The sequence below is a fragment of the Triturus cristatus genome, chromosome 12 (genome assembly GCF_964204655.1).
Source record: "Triturus cristatus chromosome 12, aTriCri1.1, whole genome shotgun sequence".
NCBI lineage: Eukaryota > Metazoa > Chordata > Amphibia > Caudata > Salamandridae > Triturus > Triturus cristatus.
Genome location: NC_140595.1, coordinates 241,252,929 through 241,272,970, shown reverse-complemented (window position 1 = coordinate 241,272,970; position 20,042 = coordinate 241,252,929). Strand labels below are relative to the sequence as shown.

The 20,042-nt window shown below is 45.3% G+C and overlaps 1 protein-coding gene across 3 annotated transcripts in view; it reads right to left on the bottom strand.

Moving 5' to 3' along the window:
• IGSF9 (immunoglobulin superfamily member 9) overlaps positions 1-20,042 on the bottom strand; it is an 808,805-nt gene that overhangs the window by 344,421 nt on the left and 444,342 nt on the right. For all 3 annotated transcript variants that reach the window (XM_085639861.1, XM_085639863.1, XM_085639862.1), the window contains one exon: positions 6,426-6,577. In XM_085639861.1, the coding sequence (XP_085495987.1) occupies positions 6,426-6,577 (152 nt within the window). The remainder of the gene's footprint in view (positions 1-6,425; positions 6,578-20,042) is intronic.

Genomic DNA, 20,042 nt, shown 5'->3' with positions numbered 1-20,042 from the left:
AAAGCATGGAGGACTTGAGCCCATTAATCCAGCGGACTTGCCGGCAGCAGCCAATTCGGGTGGCCTCACTGTTCCTTGGGCGGGAGGTGTGCCAGAGAGATACAATAATGTGCTAAAGAGACGAAGCATGGCCTTGTGAAATTCCTCAATTTGTTGGGGAGTTGCAGACGGACCTACTAAGACTGAGAAGCATGTGGACATCCCCGTGCCTTCTCTGGTGATAAAAAGTGGCATGAAGGGGCCTAGTCCCGGTTGGACTTCTTTTACTTCTTCTTAGACTTGCCTGTATGATTAGACCCCAACAACAATCTGCTATGGAAACAACTTCGGGAGCAGACTCTGATCCTTCCCTTTGACCTCGTCTGATCATGGTGTGGAGTCTTTTGGTGTTGTTTTATGACTTAGAGCTTTGCTTCCCGTTCCTGAATGCCCTTAGGATGCATTACAACATATTTATTGCAAGCCTTGGCACCTGAAGGGGGGATCTGTCATTGACATTTTTTTTAAAACGTCCCTACAATATTTAAACCTTGTAGTTTTGGGGTGTGGCACTTTCATTGCACATTGGTAGTAAAATTTCAACAGAAAAATGGTTTCAAAGAGATGAGGGTTAGCTCCGGACCAGAATCTACAGGCTTGGAAAGAAAGGAACTGACGTCAGTACGCACAACTGGCAAATATATACAACTCTGAACATTGCTTCCAGAATGGAGCTACGTTACTACGGAGTCATGCAACACCGCCTACAGGTGCGCTGGAGTACTGCTGAAAATTTTTGGGATCCAGTCTGATGCTTGGGGGAATATTAAAAAGGTGAGTAATATTCAGTTAAAAGTCTCTATCAAAAGTTAAAATTACCTCAGCTTACTATGAGACAGCTTCACAAAGCTGTTCTGAGAGTCTTACTGCTGGAATATTCAGGAGTAAATCTGCGAGTCAGGAGTAAGACACAACTATTCAAAAAAAAGTTTGCGAATTGGGCAAAGTGATCTACTAAACTGTCTTACTCTTTAGCTATGTTTTTTAATACAATTCTGCTAAAAACGTATTTATCTTGAGTCTCAAAAACTGCCAAATTCTTACCTATGTCTCTAATGCAAAGTCTGCTCTGGCAGTTGAGATCACTGACAAAATAACGGTAATTGTGCGAATTAAGCAGGGAAGTAATTTCTAGTTAAATATAAAAAAGGAAGTGCACGATTTGTTAATTCCATTTGAAGAGAAATGCGGATAGCTGAAACAGCCAGACAAAGAATGCTGCAACTGACATCCGCAGGTGTAAAGAATATTACATGGTAGCCCATAATGAAAGAACACGCTGGCTGCAACAACTGAAGCAAGACCACAACCACTGTAATCCAATGGCAAAGCGTCTCTCTCTAGAGCACTCAATAGGAAGAATGCTACTCACTGGGTTCACTGAAGAAAGAGCATTCTCAGGGGGATGCATAGGAGGAAAAGCACTGCCACGAAATTAGCACTTGTAGTGGGATCGAATGAAGGAACCCTACCATCTGTGTCCACTTGAAGATAACCACTACATCCAGAAACCACAAACATAATACTACTACCTGAGAAGTCTATAGCAGTAACAATGTTGACTGGAGCCTGATACAAGCAGAGTGCTTCCAGTACCAGTTATCCACAAGTATGAGAGGCAACATATAGGGAGAAATGTAAACTGATTTCAAAATAAACAATTAAATGTCGAAATCACACAGTAGTTGAGTATTTGCTTGAATTCCTTTATTCCAAGATTTAGTGAGACCAGATCCGCAGCCAACACGTTTCGCCCAAACATGGGCTTTTTCAAGGCTGTTAAGAGATCATACACATACAAACATTATAAAAGATCATAAGTATATATTGAACAATTGTGCAACCACCAACCATGTGATGGTGGAACGAATAATAGTGTGCAGAAAACCCAACGAAGCTGTGACGAACAGAGGAAAAGCATGAAGCGGCACAACATATCAGTGACAGCCCAAATTATTGGGAATCCAGTACCATTTGCAAAAGCATGAGAACTGCAGTAGCGCCTCCTGAGGAAAAATGCTGCTTGTTAGGATCAGTGGAGAAAGAAATCTTCTAGTGATCACTAAAGGAAGAGAATGTTACAGGTGTAGACAGGAGGGAAAGCACAAGGAGAACTCAACTACTTCTGGAGTGCACAAGAAGAAGAGTTCCTCTAGTGCAGTCTGGAGGGTACGAGAGTGGGCATTGGAATCTTGGAAGAGAAGCGCAGTCAGTAGTGGGAACAGTATTACGGTACAAGCTCACAGGCACTTAAGGTCCTATGGGCATAAATATAAGCAGAAAAACTTGACCAGCTTTTACAGGAGCACAGATCATTGACAAGTTTGTATCTTATAACGTCTGTATTACACAGAGTATGTGATATTCAATATTACATGATGGTATGCAGCTCAACAGAGAGTTACATCAAAGTACAAATTATATCTCCCCTTCGCAGGGCAATATAACTTATTTTATATGTCTCCCTTAAAATACATTTATGTCTAAATTAATATTACCACTTATGCTGTGCAAAATGTAAGACAAGTCTGTCATTTCTTGGAAAATGTGTACATTTGTTTATTATCAAAACATTGTCTCATCAAAAAGTCTTTCTTAATAATACACATCATTACATTTCTCACAGAAGGTAAAAAGATTTTTCTTCACAATTAATATATTGACACAATCATTGCTCTATTACACAGAATTGTACTCACAACCCAAAAATAAAAAACACAATATATTTTCTAATCATAATCACATTCAATACATAAAAACAATCTGTTGATGCAGAGTTTTGGTGGATTCACTGCTATATCCCACCTTCACCAGGACATATCTCATACAAGGATTTTTCAATTCAAAATGTATATTCACTCATGGGGTCCTTTGTCATTTAATATCTCTCAGACCACTCCTGGTGTCTTTCTTAACTGCCTTATGGAATCCGTAGTAACCTTCAACAAGAACCTTCTCCATTGATAAGTACTTTGGAGTTTGAACCCTGCCCCACTTTGTTACTGAGGGGTTAATCTTTTTTGATGAGTCAGTAAAGAGGTTTTAATTCCTATTCTGAGGAAATGGTAAGATGTAGTCATGTGTGAAATTTACAAACAAAACTACAGTATCAATTATATTTACCCTGGTCTCCCTATTTCCAAAACATTCATCTGTATAGCTGTAATAAATCATTAAGCTCCACCTTACTAAAGTTGCTCTCTCTCATTTACAGCCTGAACTAAAACATGTCCCCTATAAATCGTGTGACAGAGAAATCATGAGCTGCCATTTTTCAAAATGGAAGCAGTTCACATTTCGATAATCCACTCAGACTTTAAAATACTTCAGTTAGAAAAAGTGAATTCAGCATGTGGTCAGGATCTCAGTAATTTGAAGTGCATTAGTAAAACTTGGCTGTAATGCGCAAGGTGACTGGGTTGGTAGTAGATACCAGTTTAGCCCCCAGTTTCTCCGCAGCCTAGCCCTACTTGCCAGTAATTTCCATATGTGATTGTTGTACCTGGCCCTTTTTGCAGGGTTATCCCCATATGTTTTGCCTTCCTCCGCCTAGTTTTCTGACCTTCTTTTGTTGGCTTTAGGACTCTGGGTACTTTACCACTGCTAATCAGTGCTAAAGTGCATGTGCTCTTTCCCCTAAACATGGTATGATTGGTTTACATCCATTTGGCATATTTGATTTACTTGCATGTCCCTTGTAATGTATATCCCATATACCCATGGTCTGTTAATTAGATGCTACTAAATGGCCTGTAGCACTGCTTGTGCCACCCACAGAAGTAGCCTTTTAAACCTGTATCAGGCTGGCACCACAGGGTGTGTGTGCGCTATTTAATGTCACCTTAACTTGACATTTAAAACTACTTGCCAATCCTTAAACTCCCCTTTTATTACACATAGGTCTCCCCTAAGGTAGGCCCTAGGTAGCCCTATGGGCAGGGATCTATGTAAGTAAAAAGTAGGACATGCGCCTTTATGCACGGCACGTCCAGGTAGTGACAAACAGCCTATTTCGGTTTTCACTGCTGTGAGGCCTACTCCTCTCATAGGCTAGCACTGGGAATTCACTTATATACTTTTAAGTGGTAATTCCAGATCAGAAAGGAGTTGCGTTACTGTGTTTGGTATGTTTAGAATAGTGGTGATAAATCCTACTAGTGGCGTAGTTGGATTTTGCATAACTATTTTAAAAATGCCACTTTTAGAAAGTGGATCTCCTATTGGGGAGTGATTCAGTTAAGGGCTGTGGAGGCTAGAATCAAAGTAAACTGTCACAGCAATGTACCTCCCAGACCATGGATTTACATTCATTTATGAAGAAGAATCTACATGAGTCATACTATTCAAGTCCAAAAATAAACTTTTTGACTTTTATTTTTTTCTCTAAATAAAAGGTACTGCCCCATACTTGATTTTTAGTTCTAAAGATGATAACCCAGTCTGCTCTGCTGCACCTAGTTGGGAAACATCCTTTACCACACAGTCATTACCACGATCTGCCTTTACAATGAAGTCAATACCACAACTGCAACATTACCACATGTTTCTTTACCATGCAAGTCATTACAATGGTGCGTTGTTGGACTGGTTTTGGTTTTCAAGTCCAAGGGCCGGATGTGCAACCATTAGCATTAGCGACTCGTAAATTGCGAAAAATTGCAAGTCCCAATTTGCGAGTCGCTAATGCCAATGTACAACAGTGTCAGAGACACTGTTTGCGATTCCCAATGGTGTCTCAAATTGCATACCTCATCAATATTCATGAGGCACTTACAATTTGCGATCCCATTGTGAATGGCCTGCCCCTCCCAGGTATGGTGGCCTGCTGGGCTCAGCAGACCTCCATGTCTGTGACTGCTTATAAATAAAGCATTTTTTTTTTTAATCCAGCCCGTTTCCCTTAAAGGAAAACAGAATGCATTTAAAAAAATGACAAAATGAAACGTTTTTGTTTCATATTTTAAGGGCAGGTAGTGGATCCTGGGACCACGGCCTGCCACGAAAAAATATTTCCCCCTGCATTCACAAAGCCTTCTGTGAGTGCTTTACCATCCTCTTGAAGAGGGCGGTAAGTTGCGAGTGTTTTGTTTCTGCAATTGCAAAACATTCTTACATGGGAAACAACCTTTACAACGCAGTCATTACATCGCACTACCTTTACATAGCAGTCATTACATCGCAACATCCTTTACATCGCATGTCATTACAACGCAGCCATTACATCGCATGTCACTACAACGCATGTCACTACAATGCATGTCACTACAACGCATGTCACTACAACGCAGGCATTACATCGCAAGTCATTACAATGCATACCATTACCACGCATAGTACCCTTACACTATCCAACACTTACCCTACTGTTGCACTCACTGGAGTTAGAATAGTAATTTTTACCCCTACACTATCCAACACTTACCTTACTGTTGCACTCACTGGAGTTAGAATAGTAATTTTTTACCCCTACACAATCCAACACTTACCCTAAATGCGATGTAATGGTATGCATTGTAATGGTATGCGTTGTAAAGGTATAATGCGATGTAATGGAATGCGTTTTAAAGGTAGTTTCTGAAAATGCGATGTAATGGCATGCGATGTAAAAGAATGCATTGTAAAGGATGTTGCGATGTAAAAACTGTGTTGTAAAGGCATGCATTGTAAATGTATGCGTTGTAACGTCATACATTCTTCTTCCATAGGGTAGTGAGTCGCTATTAGGAAGGGACGCCCTTGGAACGCCCCTTTCTAATAGCGATTCGCAAATCCTATTTAGCGAGTTGCAAATAAATTGTGACTCACTAAATAGGGTTCGTACATGGCCTATTGGTATTTTTGCATGCGCAAACGGGTCGCAAACCCGTTTGCCCATGCAAAACTGGGTCATACATCTGGCCCCAAGACCTTCCCTACTGTTGCGTAGACTGGAGTTGGAATATTAAGTTATACTATTCCAAAGACTAGCCCCCCCCCCTCGAAGGTAAGACATTGTAACAACTTGCATGGTAAAGGAACGCATGAGAACGTCGGAGAAGGGACTGCATTGTAAATGCATGTAGGGTTCCATCATACATCTGCTAAGCTACCAGAGGGTGATCACAGGTTATCTTGCTGTGTTTCTGAGTTGTCCTGAATAATGTGGTGGGTTTTGCCTTGCTTAGGTACATACACTAGCCAACCAGAAAGCCCATTTCTAACAGTAATTTGGGTACTAGAAGTAAACTATACAAAGCTTCTGACAGAGCCCGACACCCTATCTGAAAGTCAACCACCAATGAGGGATGAACCATCTTTGCTACCTCGTCTATCTTTGCATATATATCTTGAATGTAAAAGTAGTTATAATCTCTAGTATTGCTTGTTCGCATTCAGAATTTACTCACCTGCAGCTGGCCTCCACTTGAGAGGATGATGCCATCTTGCTTCCAGACAATAAGCGGCTGTGGGTGACCAGAGGCCACGCAAGTGAGACTGATGGAGTCCCCATTCCGCACTTCCACTAACGCAGGCGGAGTCTCTCGAAATGATGGGGGAGCTGCAAGAAAAAGAGATATAGTAACATATATTGTATTGCGGGATAACAGAACTCAAGGCCCTGCACACTCTAACGACAAAGCTAGTTATCCCTGTGGCTCAACGACTGAACATCAGCGACGCGCAGGACTTGCAGCCTCTCCCCCCACCCCCTGCCCCGCCCCCCAGCACCTTGAGACCCGCCTAGGTGAGTAGTCGCACTTAAACACTGATGGATTGAATGCTAATGGGGCAAGGGGAGTAATGTTTACAATAAAGCACCAATGTCATATAGAAAGTAATGCCAACCTAAGAAAACCAATATTCTTATGTGTAATGACACGTACTCAAATTAGTTCAATTTAGCATTTATTCCCTTATCACTAGTTTAATGCTCATTACAAAACTGAAAATTCATTAACCTTCACAATAATATTATTTCCAAGTCCTATTTCATCATTTTTCATTACATAATTACAACTTCATTGAACTTCAAGATTTTTAGTCCATAATCTTTTCAAATTTCCAAAAGGCACATTGCTCCTAAAGGTAAGTATTAGATATCCAATCCTTAGACCTTACGCAATAGGCATACAAGGTTCCAACATGTATTTAGTGTTTACCGCACAGCTTCTTCAGGGCTGAGGGAACAAATATTACATATTGATTCAAATATCTTATTACAGACACAAGTTCAAAACATCAACACTCCCCTTGCTCTATATTGAATACATGTTCACATGTAGTACATTACAAGCATGAATTGTACTGTAGCACCACATACTTGATTTCTTGACTGTACTATGGTACTGGGTAACAGTGGATATAACATGCATTATTTGATTTTCTGGTATTAATTGTGCAATGAAAAGTTTTAGGCATATCTTTTCTGTTGTTTGGTCCCCATAGGTTTCGGCAGGAAGTGGTATGGTTTTGCATCGTTACTAGCATTGTGCCAATCTTCAATGAGTTGTGAACGTAGAGTGCTGATACACTTGAACACTTTTTATTAGGGTTTTTTCTGTATAGATGAGGTTGTGTTAATCTAGCGGGTAAGATGAATTGCCCCCTTATTTTATCTGTTCTTGTCATGTGCATGTCTATTTTTGCTGATTTATGATACTTCCAACGATATTAAAATAGGACTAGAACCAAATAATTTCAAATACCTTGTATTATTTTGGCAATGGACTTTTGGAGTCTGTTTCTTGAATTATCACCTCTATGCCCCATCTAATCCATACTATTTCATGTTTTGTTACAGTAATAACATTATTGTACAATACTTTACGATTAGTGGTTTGAGAACTATGTGAGTAACGATTTAGGATGCTGGAGGAATAAGGGGATTGGCTTGGAAATGTGGGTGCTACAGTATAATGAAAAATGTCCTAGCTACCGTAAGGGAAAGAGTCAATTATATTAAGGACTCGGAGTCTAGGATAATGCTAGTTGAAAGCTTATCCATTACCAAATCTGCAATGGAGGAGACTGGTTTGAAATACAACCTCTTAAAGGTCAAAACTGAGGACCAGTTTGCAGCGTTCAAAATAGCGTTCAAGCTAGGTCCAAGAGTAAAGGCTTTGGAGGCCATCCCTCCTAGTGTACAGGGTGCCCCGAAAACGTTGGTATCAATACCTGCACCGTACCCATCTTGCGATGGTCAATGATGAGATAGCCTTGAAAGGCTTCCTTAGAGCAATCCACATTTTCTTCTCTCCGTGGGGACGAAGCTCTTCAGTGATGGTCTCATAGGCTTTGATGCACCGTACAACACACAACTTGGGCAAGTCAGGAAAGCCTGGATATGAAATCAAGCGGGAATGACATTTAGCCCACAACATAAAATGTGACACCGTCCAGTGTAAAGGTCCTTCCCGTAATGTCTAGGGCTCTGATATCCTATACCCTTCTGCAATAGATCCAGCACAACAGAATGGCCAGCTTGGCCGACAACTGTTTGGGAGAGAGGCACCTGGAAATTGGCCACGAGGAATTAAGGTTTAAGACATTATTGACAATGGATCAAATACCTAGGTTCCGGAGGAAGAGACTATCTAATGCCACACAGCAATTTCTTAACCAGGGGATGTTACCCGACTGGCAGACCCGCAATCACAGCGTGGCCTGCAGAGATCGCCAATCTAAATGTATTGACCAATCTATAAACCAGTCCATCTGAAGCTAAGGAGGCCAGGAAATTCAGGATGTGGACAACATCGGCCCCCCCAGGATCCAAACTTCGTTGCAGACACCTACACATCCATCCATCGAGACAGACCCCCTCAAAGAAGGTGTGGTAGTATACACCAGGATTGGTCTAGGAGGATTAGGAGACAGGTTTTGCCTTGATCAAGGGCTTAAAGGGCATTATCCACGATGTGGAGGAGGGTGGTTTCAGTGCTGTGACCAGGTCTGAACCCGGATTGGAAGTCGTCTAGTAGGTGGAAGTTGGTGTTGTGTGCTGTTGCACACATTTCTTCAGAACTTTAGCGAGGAGTGGGAAATTAGATACAGGTCTGTAATTGTCAGGGGAAGCAGGATCCAGCATAGGTTTTTTTAAGATGGGCATGACTTGGCCAGCTTTAAGAAAATCAGGTATCGATCCCTGTAGGAGGGAGGCGTTGATTATTGCAGTCCAAGAGGGGATGATAGCCTGAGAGGCGGCGGCTAAGCAGTTATAGGAAAGAGGGTAATTGAAGTGGTTGTTCGGGTTTAGGGAGGATAGAATTTTCGAGACGGAATGTTCATCATAAACTTTGAAGTTGGACCAATGCACTTGGTTTTTGGGTGATGTCTGGGGGGGCAGCGCGGAAAGAAGAGGCAGAGCCGGAGTGGTTTGGGAGTCATTGGCGGATCTAAGTTAATTTCCTAGGGCAGTGATTTTGTCGGAGAAGAAGGATGAGAATTCCTCGCAAGAAATTAGAGATTTGGGTGTTTCTTTGGAGGTTTTTGCCAGTTTGTTAGATTGGTGTTTGAAGAATTCTAATAGTTTGCGCGGTCTGTTCTTGGTGTTCTCCAGTTCTGTTCTGAGGAATTCTTTCTTTGAGTTGCGGATTTTCCTATTGTAGGCATTTCTGGACTGGCGGAGAAGTTTTAGATGGGCTGCTGACAGGTGCTGTTTCCAGTTTCGTTCCGTCTGCCGGGGGGATCTCCTCTCATTGTTGAGCGATCAGTTGAACCAGAGGTTCCTGTCTTTGATTTGGGTTCTTTTTAGTTTTAGCGGAGCAAGGTCATCAAGAATGTTGGATATGGTCATGGAGTAGTGTTCAGTGAGGTTGTTGGCCGTAATGATATGGGGGGGGAGGTAAGTCTCCCAACGAGCGGCCAGTTTCCCAAGATCAAGGTTCTTGGTGTCTCTAACACAGCGTTTGGGAATCACGGGTTGTGGAGCTCATGTCTTGTGGGTGACATATCCTCCACCTGCGGCCATACCGCGCCATCACCACTGGAAAGAGGTCCCATTGCCAGAGCCCCCTGCGGTCGGGGGTTAAACTGGCCCACATGGGGATTGGTCCTGGTCCCACAGGACAAGCTGGGCTCTATGCCGATGGCCAACACGGACTCAAAGGAAATCCTGGAGCACAAAATCAACACTGTGGTGGCAGCCCTTGGCCCCCTCAGAGCGGACCATGGTAAATTAGCTGAGAGCATCACAGCTACTGAGCTTAAACTTCAGGAAGTGGTCCAGATGACAATGGGATTTGAGGACCCAGATGGCAGAAGTTCTTGATATGGTCCGTGTTCTGGCGGCTGGTGCGGAGGACTCGGAAGTTCATGCCCACTGGAATAATATCTGCATGGTGGTGATGCCTGAAAAAGTGGAGGGCGCAGAGCTAGTTGCTTACCTTGAGGACTGGCTTAGATGTTTGGTGGCCCCAGAGCGCCTGTCCTCTTTTTTTTCCCTGGAAAGGGTGCACAGGATGCCAGCCTGCCCGCTACCACCTGGGGGTACACCTTGCCCTAATGCAGCACGCCTTCCGCACTTACGCGAAGATGACCACATCCTGAAGTGTGAAAAGACCTAGAGGAGATATGTGTTAAAAACAGCCAGGTGTTGATTTTGCCTGACTTTATCTTTTCTGGAGGCCAAGCGGAAGCTCAGAGACTTGGATATTAAGAACGCTATGCTGTATCCTGCATGCCTTTGGGTTATCACTACCCAGGGGACCAAGTTCTTCTCCGATCCGCTTGAGGTGTGGGACTGACTTGAACTGAGCTTTGAAAAGCGGAAGAGCACTCGGAGGCCCTAAACTCTACCCACCCAAGGTGGGCGGGGTGGTGCTCCCCCGACAGCATAGGCGCAGTGTGACTGGTGGGATGTTGTGGAGGCAGCTGTTAAGATCAAGACTTCAGACTCAGAATGGCACCTAGAACCACCTTGGGATGTGGTTGGAGACTCGGATTCAGGGCCTGATTCTAGTTCCACACAAGACACTACCCAGAACAGACCTGCCCCATGTCACCCCACAAACTGCTGATATCCACTGACCCTTTGGACTCAATGGTACACTGAGGGAGGGGGGGGGGGGTCTGCAAGCGCATTTGTTTCCCTATCCTATGATGACTATTCTCTCTGATTGCCAAGAGGACCCCTAGGACGTAGGCATGTTCTTCTCTTTTGCCCGAACAGCCGTGTGTGGTGTTGCTCTGTTGGGGCTCGCTACTCTAGACAGGACCGCATCCTGCTTTGGATATCCCTAAAGAGTGGTGTAGGTGGATCCATGGAGAAGGGGTTGGGATGTTGTTTTTTTGGGTTCTGGCAGATGTCCGTTCTTTCATCGATCTCTACTGGATGTGGGGACAGCACCTTCCCCTACTTCTGTAGAGCAAGGTGGGATGCTGTTGGACAGTGATGTCTGCAGATGGGAGATAGCGTTAATGCCTACAAACTTCCCTCTTGGAATGTGAGGGGCTTGAATAACATGGTTAAGCACTTAAAGGTGCAGACACACCTGTAGCGAAGGGGAGTCGACATAACACTGTAGCAAAAGACTCACCTGATTGTGGGGAAGGGGCTGCACTGTGCAAACGGTGGCTGGGTCATGGGATTACACCAGGTTCTTGGCCTTTGCTAGGTGGACACTAATTTTGGTGCGGCTGGGTGTCACCTTTCGAGTCAACAGCGAGTAAACACTGAGGAGCGCTATTGCATCCTCACGTGCCATTTGGACAGCAAAGATATTTCTTTTGTTAATATTTACGCACCCAATATCGACCAATCCCTGTTCCATGTTCTGGCTCCTCTGCTACCGAAAGTGCTTATTATTGGTGGCGACTTTAACTGTGTCGCCGATACTGAACTTGATTGCTTCCCTCCCTCACTCCGGCATTTCCACGCCATTTGATTAGCTGGGAAATTCTCCGCCTGGCAATGAAACTGGGGTCTGGAAGATGGGTAGCGGCATCGCCACCTGCAGGACTGTGACTACTCGTTTTATTCTACTGTGCATGTGCTTCATGTCTGCCTCAATACCTTTTTGTACTCACCCGACATGCTGAAGGCCATTACGGACATAGAATATTTTGCCAGAACCATTTCCGAACACAATCCCCTTCCCTTAACGTTACAGTGGGGTAATGCGCATGCATGTATCCTGGCATCTGAAGGCTGCCAATTTGGAGGACCCGGTGTTCCGTGAGACTATCAGGGAGGGGATCCAGTGCTACTGTGCTGAGAATGAAGCTGCCTTTTCATTGCTGAGTGGGAGGCCATCACAGTGGTACTCCAGGGAGCAATGTCTATTGTGAGATTGTTACTCATGAACAGACCATCAGAGATCTAAAGCGGTTGCGACCAGAGAGACCGGACCTACAACAGGCCTTATTGGAGGCCAAGGAAAAAGTGACGGAATATGTGAAGTGACTCCGCTGTTTTGACTACAAAGCGTATATGTTTCACGCACACACCGAGAGGGACAAGATGGCATCCCTTCTGGCATGGTTGGGTAATCCTGTTAGTGGTAGTTCACCGACCTTAGAGTTGGAATCACCCAAGGGCAGTACACTCTATACAGAGGACAAGATAAATCGATCCATTGATAATTATTATGCCAGGTGGTATGCCAAGGGCAATGAGATGTGAGAGCAGACCATTCGTAATTGGTTGGCTGGCCTCTCGCTTCGCAGGCTGGCACCGGAGGCGATGGGGAGGACATCACGGAGGAGAAGATCCAAGCTGAGGTGCGACGTATGGCCCACGGGAAAGTCGCAGGGACAGGTGGCCTCCCAGTGGAGTTCTATGCAGCTTACACTGATATGCTCGCTCCTCGCCTGGCTACACTGTACCTGGAGGCGCTGACAGCTTATGCTTACCCCCACCTTGCAGGAAGCACTTATTGATCCCTCGCTCATGCCCGGGAGGCCTTACAGGCCATTGTTGATGCTGAACGTTGATTATAAAATCCTCAGTGGGGTCCTAACTCAGCTTCTACTACTCCACATGTTGGGCTTGATCCACGCTGACCAGTCAGGGATTATCCTTGGCCGTAGCACAGCACTAACCATCTGGTGCTTTCAGTCAGTTTTGTGGGATGCCCTGGCACTTCTGAAATTGGCTGGCTTCATGATAGCTTATTTCTAAGAAGGGTAAAGGATGCAGTTGCCGCGGAAGTGGGAGACGCGGACCGCTGGAGCGTGCACAATATCAGAGAGGCAGCGTCTTTGGTTCGATCAACTGTTGCAAGTAAAAACAGAAGCATTCTTAACGAAATAAAAAAGTAGTCCTGAAACAATGCCCTATAATGTCCGCTGCGTATGTTTTACAGTAGTTGGGCGATGCACTCGGCGAGTGCTAAACACCAGAAGAGGCATGACGGAGGTCTTCCCTTAAAAAATGGGGAGAGGACGCAAAATGGAGCGACAATGGTGCCTGTAAATGAGAAGCCTATGAACGGGCTGTAAGCCCAAGTAGTAGATACAGTATATCTCGGTTCGAGACAGCGCATGCATGTAAACCAACATAAAATAACATTCACAATTATGCTAAATCTTTTTTTAAGGGGGTGTTAGGTTTGAAAATCCCATCCCTGCAACACATGTTTCATGTTATATTAGGTTAGCAGTGTGTGGCTAAATATACGCCATTTGTATTCACGTTATGCAACCCACTGAGTTATCCCCGTAAAGTGCAAAGCTTCAGTTAGCAAGTGTGACCCATTTTGCATTTCGTAATCCCTATTAGACTGCTTAGGCTGTGCCCGAACTAGGCCTTGTTATTCAGTTTTGCTTGCCTCAGCAGAACACTCGTTATTCAGTATTGCTTGCCTCAGCAGAACACTGTACTTCGTTATTATTTTCTCCCCTGTTCAAGGCTACTTCCTGACTTACTAATGAATAGGCCATTCTGCCCTCACATACCTATCAGAGTGTGTAGTTCTGCTCCCACGTTAGGAGATGCTGAGACCCAGCGCCGTAGCCTTGAATCACAGATAACATGTACCCATCTGGCAGGTGGTAGCTCATCCTACTGTGCATCTTTGTTCATGTTCGGCCCAGGCCGATGATTTTCCATTGTGGGCATGGTTGGAGGCTTCTCGGGAGGGATGATTACTCACTGTAGCCTGTTGGTGGGGTCAGTACATCGACAGACATCTTAGGGTGCAGGTCAGATTGGACTCCTCTGCAGAGTATTGCTAATAAAACGTATGTATGTATTCTCTACTGTCTGACCGACTCTTCATTCTTGGGAAGGATAAGCAGGTGGTTGTAAATAACCCGGGTGGTCCTTAAGGCCCACTTCTTTCAGTTGGTGCCCGAACACGGACCCCGCAAGGTGACCCGACTCACCCACAAACGGGTTGCAGGGTCGGGGTTGCGTCCAGTCTGTCGGGCGGATAGGGGTACCCAACACGATCGAGCTTGGTTCTCACAGCTGCCCCGCTTGTCTGATTGGGCGTCTCCTCGTCTAGTGGTCACCGGCTGGGGTCCTGAGAAGGCGAAACCTTGGAGTTGACCGTTTGATCCGAAGAGTCGGCAGTGGAGAATAAATTGACTCGACCTGTGTGCACCAGGTAACTGATTTGATTCTTGGAAAAATGGCGCCACTCTTGAACGGCACAAGCCTACGGGCTGTGTCTTGGTATAATTTTGGGGCTGTCTTGATTTGAACTTGGTGGGTCTGCGGGCTCTTTTAAGAGATAAAGAGTGTTTGCGAACAATCTGCCAGGCCAACTGGTAATTTGGTCCTCCCTTGAAAAGGCCTGGGGCTAGAGCCTGTCTTCATGAACTTGGTGCAGTCTCCGAACTGAAGTGGGCGGCTGTCGGACCATTTTGGTTTGTGTTCTTGAACGTTTCTTTTATTTTGTTGGTGTTATACTTGTTCGTTGGGGACAGCGTATGTGTCTTATATTAAGATGCCTTGTTTAAGTAAGTTAGGATGTTTCGGATGTCGATGTTGTTCCACTGATGCGCGGCTGGAAGAGAGCCAGCCTGCGCCTCCAGAGGGTTCTCTAAATTTTGACGTATACGTCAAGAATGGTATTGGCCCTATTATGTTTAGCACACTGTGGAATAAATATACGAGGGACAATGCTGAGCTACAATGACACTTACTGGCTTGTTTGATAAACAGAAATTGAATTACCTGCAGGACAAATTGTTTGCCAAAAAGAGTAGGCAGTCGATGTTTGATTCCCTAAGAGTATGGCAAAAGGAAGCAAAGCAACGGCGTATGAGAGCGGAGAAAGAGGCTCGGAAGAGATAGACGCCAACTATAACGCAGAAAGCAGTAGCCTATGAAAGAGAAAAGATAGAGAAGGGCATAGAATGCGCAGATAGAAAGTTTTGGTTACAGACAGATAAATGTTATGTTACTAGAGAGGAAGTTGATGTTTTTGTTGAAGAGCTGTTGGATTCTCACCCTCCTCCACCTTATGCCCCCGAACAGATATACCCGACAGTCCCGACGTCTCAGTCCTCGGCCCCTAGTGCCGCCCTCTCTAGTGTTTCTGTTTCTAGCGCTAACGCCTCAGCCCCGGCCCCACTTGCTCCTCCTCTACTCACGCCAATCATGGGGGCGGGTGCTGTTAGCTCTCCCGCACTGTCAAATTGGTTCCGTATCGACTGCTACTCCCCCTTTCACCCCTACAACCCTGGCTCCCTACATGATGGTACCTGTCTCTGCATATGCTCTTTCCCCTGTGAGTGTGAGACCCCGAACACTGTTGAATGTCGAAACCCCTGCACGTGGGATACATGAAGCAAATTGGGCAGCAGCGTGAGACCGCATGGAGAAGGTGTTAGTGCGTTCTGCTGTGGGTGATGAGGAAAAGCAAATGGTGGCGAATCAAGCAGCTCAGTGGGCTTGGAACCTGATCTATAGTGTGGAGGATGTGTGGAATGTGATGAAAGATTATGAGCCATTCATACAGCAGCATGCACTTAAGCATATGTCGGCTATGCTGATAGGACTGTGGGAACAGTGTTTTCAAGGTGTTGCACAGCAAATAATCTATGACATACAGGACAGGGTACAGGCTACAGGTATGGCCCCCAATTAGGTTTTTAGCAATGTAACAACACTTGTGGGTTACCGAAGCAGATTGCTCCAGAAGGTTCCGACGATAGGGACCCAGCATCCCATGAGGAAGGTCCATCCCATTTACCACCCTGAAATACCAAAACTGCACGGCTCCACGGATACTGTAATTAGACCACGAGTCGACACTCGGTTTCAGGAACAGTGGATCTATACTCCTTGGAAGAGGCGTGAGGTCCTATCCCTAAAGAGCCAGCTGCCGAACCTTCGGAAAAACCGACTGCACATTATAAAGAATTGTCTGAGGCGGCTTCCTCCACAGTGATAACATTAGCTGATATAGAGTTATTTTTCGGCCTGTTGGTACCGGTAGATATATGGAGGCAGGTTCATACGCAGTATCATGCACTAGAGTTGGGTGACACATGGGAAGAGATCAGGGCTTGGGATAAGGAGCGTAAGCCAAAAGCTGAGCACCCAGCTTTGCCGGGGCGTATCATAACTTACATGCACTCACTTAACCCACCGAAATTAGTGGACTGGGATAAGTTGACTGCGTGTTGTCAGAAGAAGGATGAAAGTGTGTCGGATTTCTTTACTAGATTTGAAGGGGTGTTTTTAGATTTTAGTGGTCAGGACCTGTCACAGGAGGGTGGTGTTTGTTTGTTTGTTAACAGATTTTTCACTAACTTGCTTCCCGAGATTGCAACCAGGTTGCAGGCTTCGGAAAGCACTTGGACGACCTCATCCCCGTCAGTGATATTGAGTATGGCACAGTACTAACAACATAGAGAGAATGAGGACAAGGAACGGGTAGAGAAAAAGTCAAAGGGTTTGAAGACGAGGGTATTGATGTAGCAAGTTGCGAGGGGAAGTGAAAGAGGAAGAGGTTCGGCCCCACAGCTACCCCAGTGTAACAGGGGTGGTGCTTCAAGTGCGCCCCTCGGGCTCAATCAATGTGCATAATGTAAGCTGGAGGGACATTGGTGGAACAAGTGTCTGGAGTTGTTGCAGAAAGGTGAGGCCCGAGGGGTCGAGATTTTTGAGGACCTGGATGAGGAGGAGGAGGCCGAGGGGGGACGCAGTCAGAGAATACATCACACAATCGGCAGAGCGGGAACTATTTTGACGACCCCGAGGCCGACAGTACTACCACAATGACTATGACATGGATGAGGTGATGGGGTTGTCTCACAGCTAGAACAGCCAGGGACAGAGCAAGGGACCAGTTCCGGTGCCTATAGATCAGCGCGGACCCTACGTCACTGCTGATTTACAGGGTACGACTAAAAAATTCTTAGTTGATACAGGGGCTATGAATAGCTGTTTCCCATTCACTGGTCCTGGGGGCAGCAGGTTGTTAGCCCCATTTCCAAACCCCTTGCCCTCACTATTGGCCCCTTACGGTTGACTCACCATTTTTACTAATGCCAAATTGTGGGGAGAATTTTTTGGAATTGGATTTGTTAAAAAGATTTCATGTGACAATTTTTTGCTCTCTAGACGGTGTTTACATGACTATTGGACCGCAAGTGGCCTGCGCCAAGCAATGCCTTGCAAAGGATGCAGCCCTTCCCGCTGAGTTTAAGGATGTGCCCGTACCCTGTGGCTACAGGAGACATGGATGTGGGGCTACTTCAGATCCCACCGGTCTCTATACAGATTCAGGACAATGCTATATTGCCACGAATTTCGCAGTATTAGATATCCAAGGCAGGAGAGATGGGCCTATTGCAAATAATACAGGATTTGATTAAGTCTGGTGTGGTTGAGGAGACAGTGGCGAATGTGTGTAATAGCCCTATCCTCCCTATTCTTTAAAAGGCACCTTGGAATCTTCTGATTCCCACCCTGATGTTTACCACTTTGTAATTGACCTTAGAGCGGTGAACAAAATAGTGGTTCCCCAGTACCCTGTGGTTCCAGATACTACCGCGATTTTGACAATGATTCCCTCGTCAGCAAAATTATTTTCCGTGATCGATTTAAAGAATGCTTTCTTCAGCATCCCGATTCTTACAGATAGTAGACATCTGTTTTGAATTCTCAATAGCCGGCAGAAGCTTTAGATTCTGCCATGCTCTACAAGGCTATACTGAAAGGCCTAGTATCTATAGCCAAGCTTTGAAAGCTCAATTGGACTCTTTGACACTTCCCCCCGGTAATGTGCTATTGCAGTACGTTAACGACCTCCTTGTGGCTTCGGACACTGAAGATGGTTGTAAAGAGCCCACAGTTAAATTATTGTTACATTTGGCACACCATGGCCACAAGGTGTCACTGTCAAAATGTCAATATTGTCGACAGGAGATCACCTATTTAGGTCCCCTACTGTCGAAGGAGGGTCGCAAACTAACACATGAACGTATAGCTGCTATTACTAATATGCCTGTTCCTAAGACCCAATGCGAGGTACCCGCGTTTATTGGGATAACCTCGTATTGTCGGCACTGAATCCCTAATTACTCCTTACTAACAAAACCCCTTCTTTACCTGACCACCAAGGATGTGTATGAACCCTTGCCTTACACACCTGCATGCCAGCAAGCTTTTGAGCAATTAAAGGTTGCACTTTGCTCTGCTCCTATGCTTGGTACTCCTGATTTCCAGAAGCCTTTTGTGCTCTATGTACACTAGGCGGATGGTTGCACGCTTTCTGTCCTAACACAGGGTTTCGGTGGGAAGCAGAGACCTTGCCCTTATTTCTCTGCCATTCTCGATAACGTTGCCAGAGCTCTCCCGAGCTGCCTGAGAGCTGCCGCAGCGGAGGAAGTTTCTGTCAGACAATCGGCAGGGCTCGTCCTTGATACTGATCTCACAGTAATGGTACCCCATGCTCTGGACATGCTTTTGAACAAGACAAAGACGCAGCACCTTACTAGTGCATGTTTCACTGGATATGAGCTAACATTGTTTGCTCCGCACATTACCATCAAATAATGTGGCACTCTGAACCCAGCCATGTTACTACCCCTCCCTTTGGAAGAAAAGGACAATGATGTCCATGATTGTTTATTTCGGACTGAGGGAGAAACAAAAGGACGGGTAGACCTGACTGATATTCCCTTATTTGACCCCCAAGAGGAACTATATGTTGATGGCTCTTGTTTCAAGTTACCAGATGCAGCTTATGCAGTAACAACGTTACACATTGTAATCGAGACATCCCGTATCCCTTACAAATCGGCCCAAGCTGCAGAGCTGGTTGCCCTCCTTAGGGCTTGCGAGTTGAGTGAGGGACTGACTGTCAATGTTTTCACTGACAGGCAGTACGCTTTTGGAGTGGCCCACAATTTTTGGCGCCTCTCAGCGGAGAGAGGGTTTTTGACCTTGCATGGGCTGAGAATACAGCATGGCCCATTGATACTCAGGCTGTTATCTGCATTGACACTTCCTGATAAGTTGGCAATAATAAAATGTAGCACTCACAAAGCCATTACGGACGATGTTGGGAGGGGAAATGCGTTCGCAGACAAACAGCTAAGGAAACAGCTCGATCAAAGATGAAAAAGATGTTTGTGGCAGGTCCCGCTAGATGGGTTCCAGACAATGGAATGCTCGAGGACACATTGGAGAATGTCAGGGAAATACAGAGGGAGGCGACTGTAGATGAACTGGCAATGTGGGAAGAGAGGACAGGGCATCTGGACGAGGATGGGTGTTGGACTGACTTGTCGGGGGTTAAACAGATGGTTGCTCCCAAACGCATATGTGCTCCCTGTTGTGACCATGGCCCAGGGTTCTGCACATATTAGTGCCAAAGGAATCTGTAAGTTGTTTGACCCAGTATGGCAGAACGATAATATCTCTAAGGTAGCCACACATCTAGTGAAACGATGCCTAGTTTGTTTGAAGCATAATCCTGGGAAAGGCACTCCTACACCAACAGGTAACTTTGCACCGCCTTCCCTCCCTTTCGAGGTTCTCCAGATGGATTTCATCGAATGGAACAGGTGAATAACTTGAAGTATGTGCTGGTAGTGATTTGTGCATTCAGTGAATGGATCAA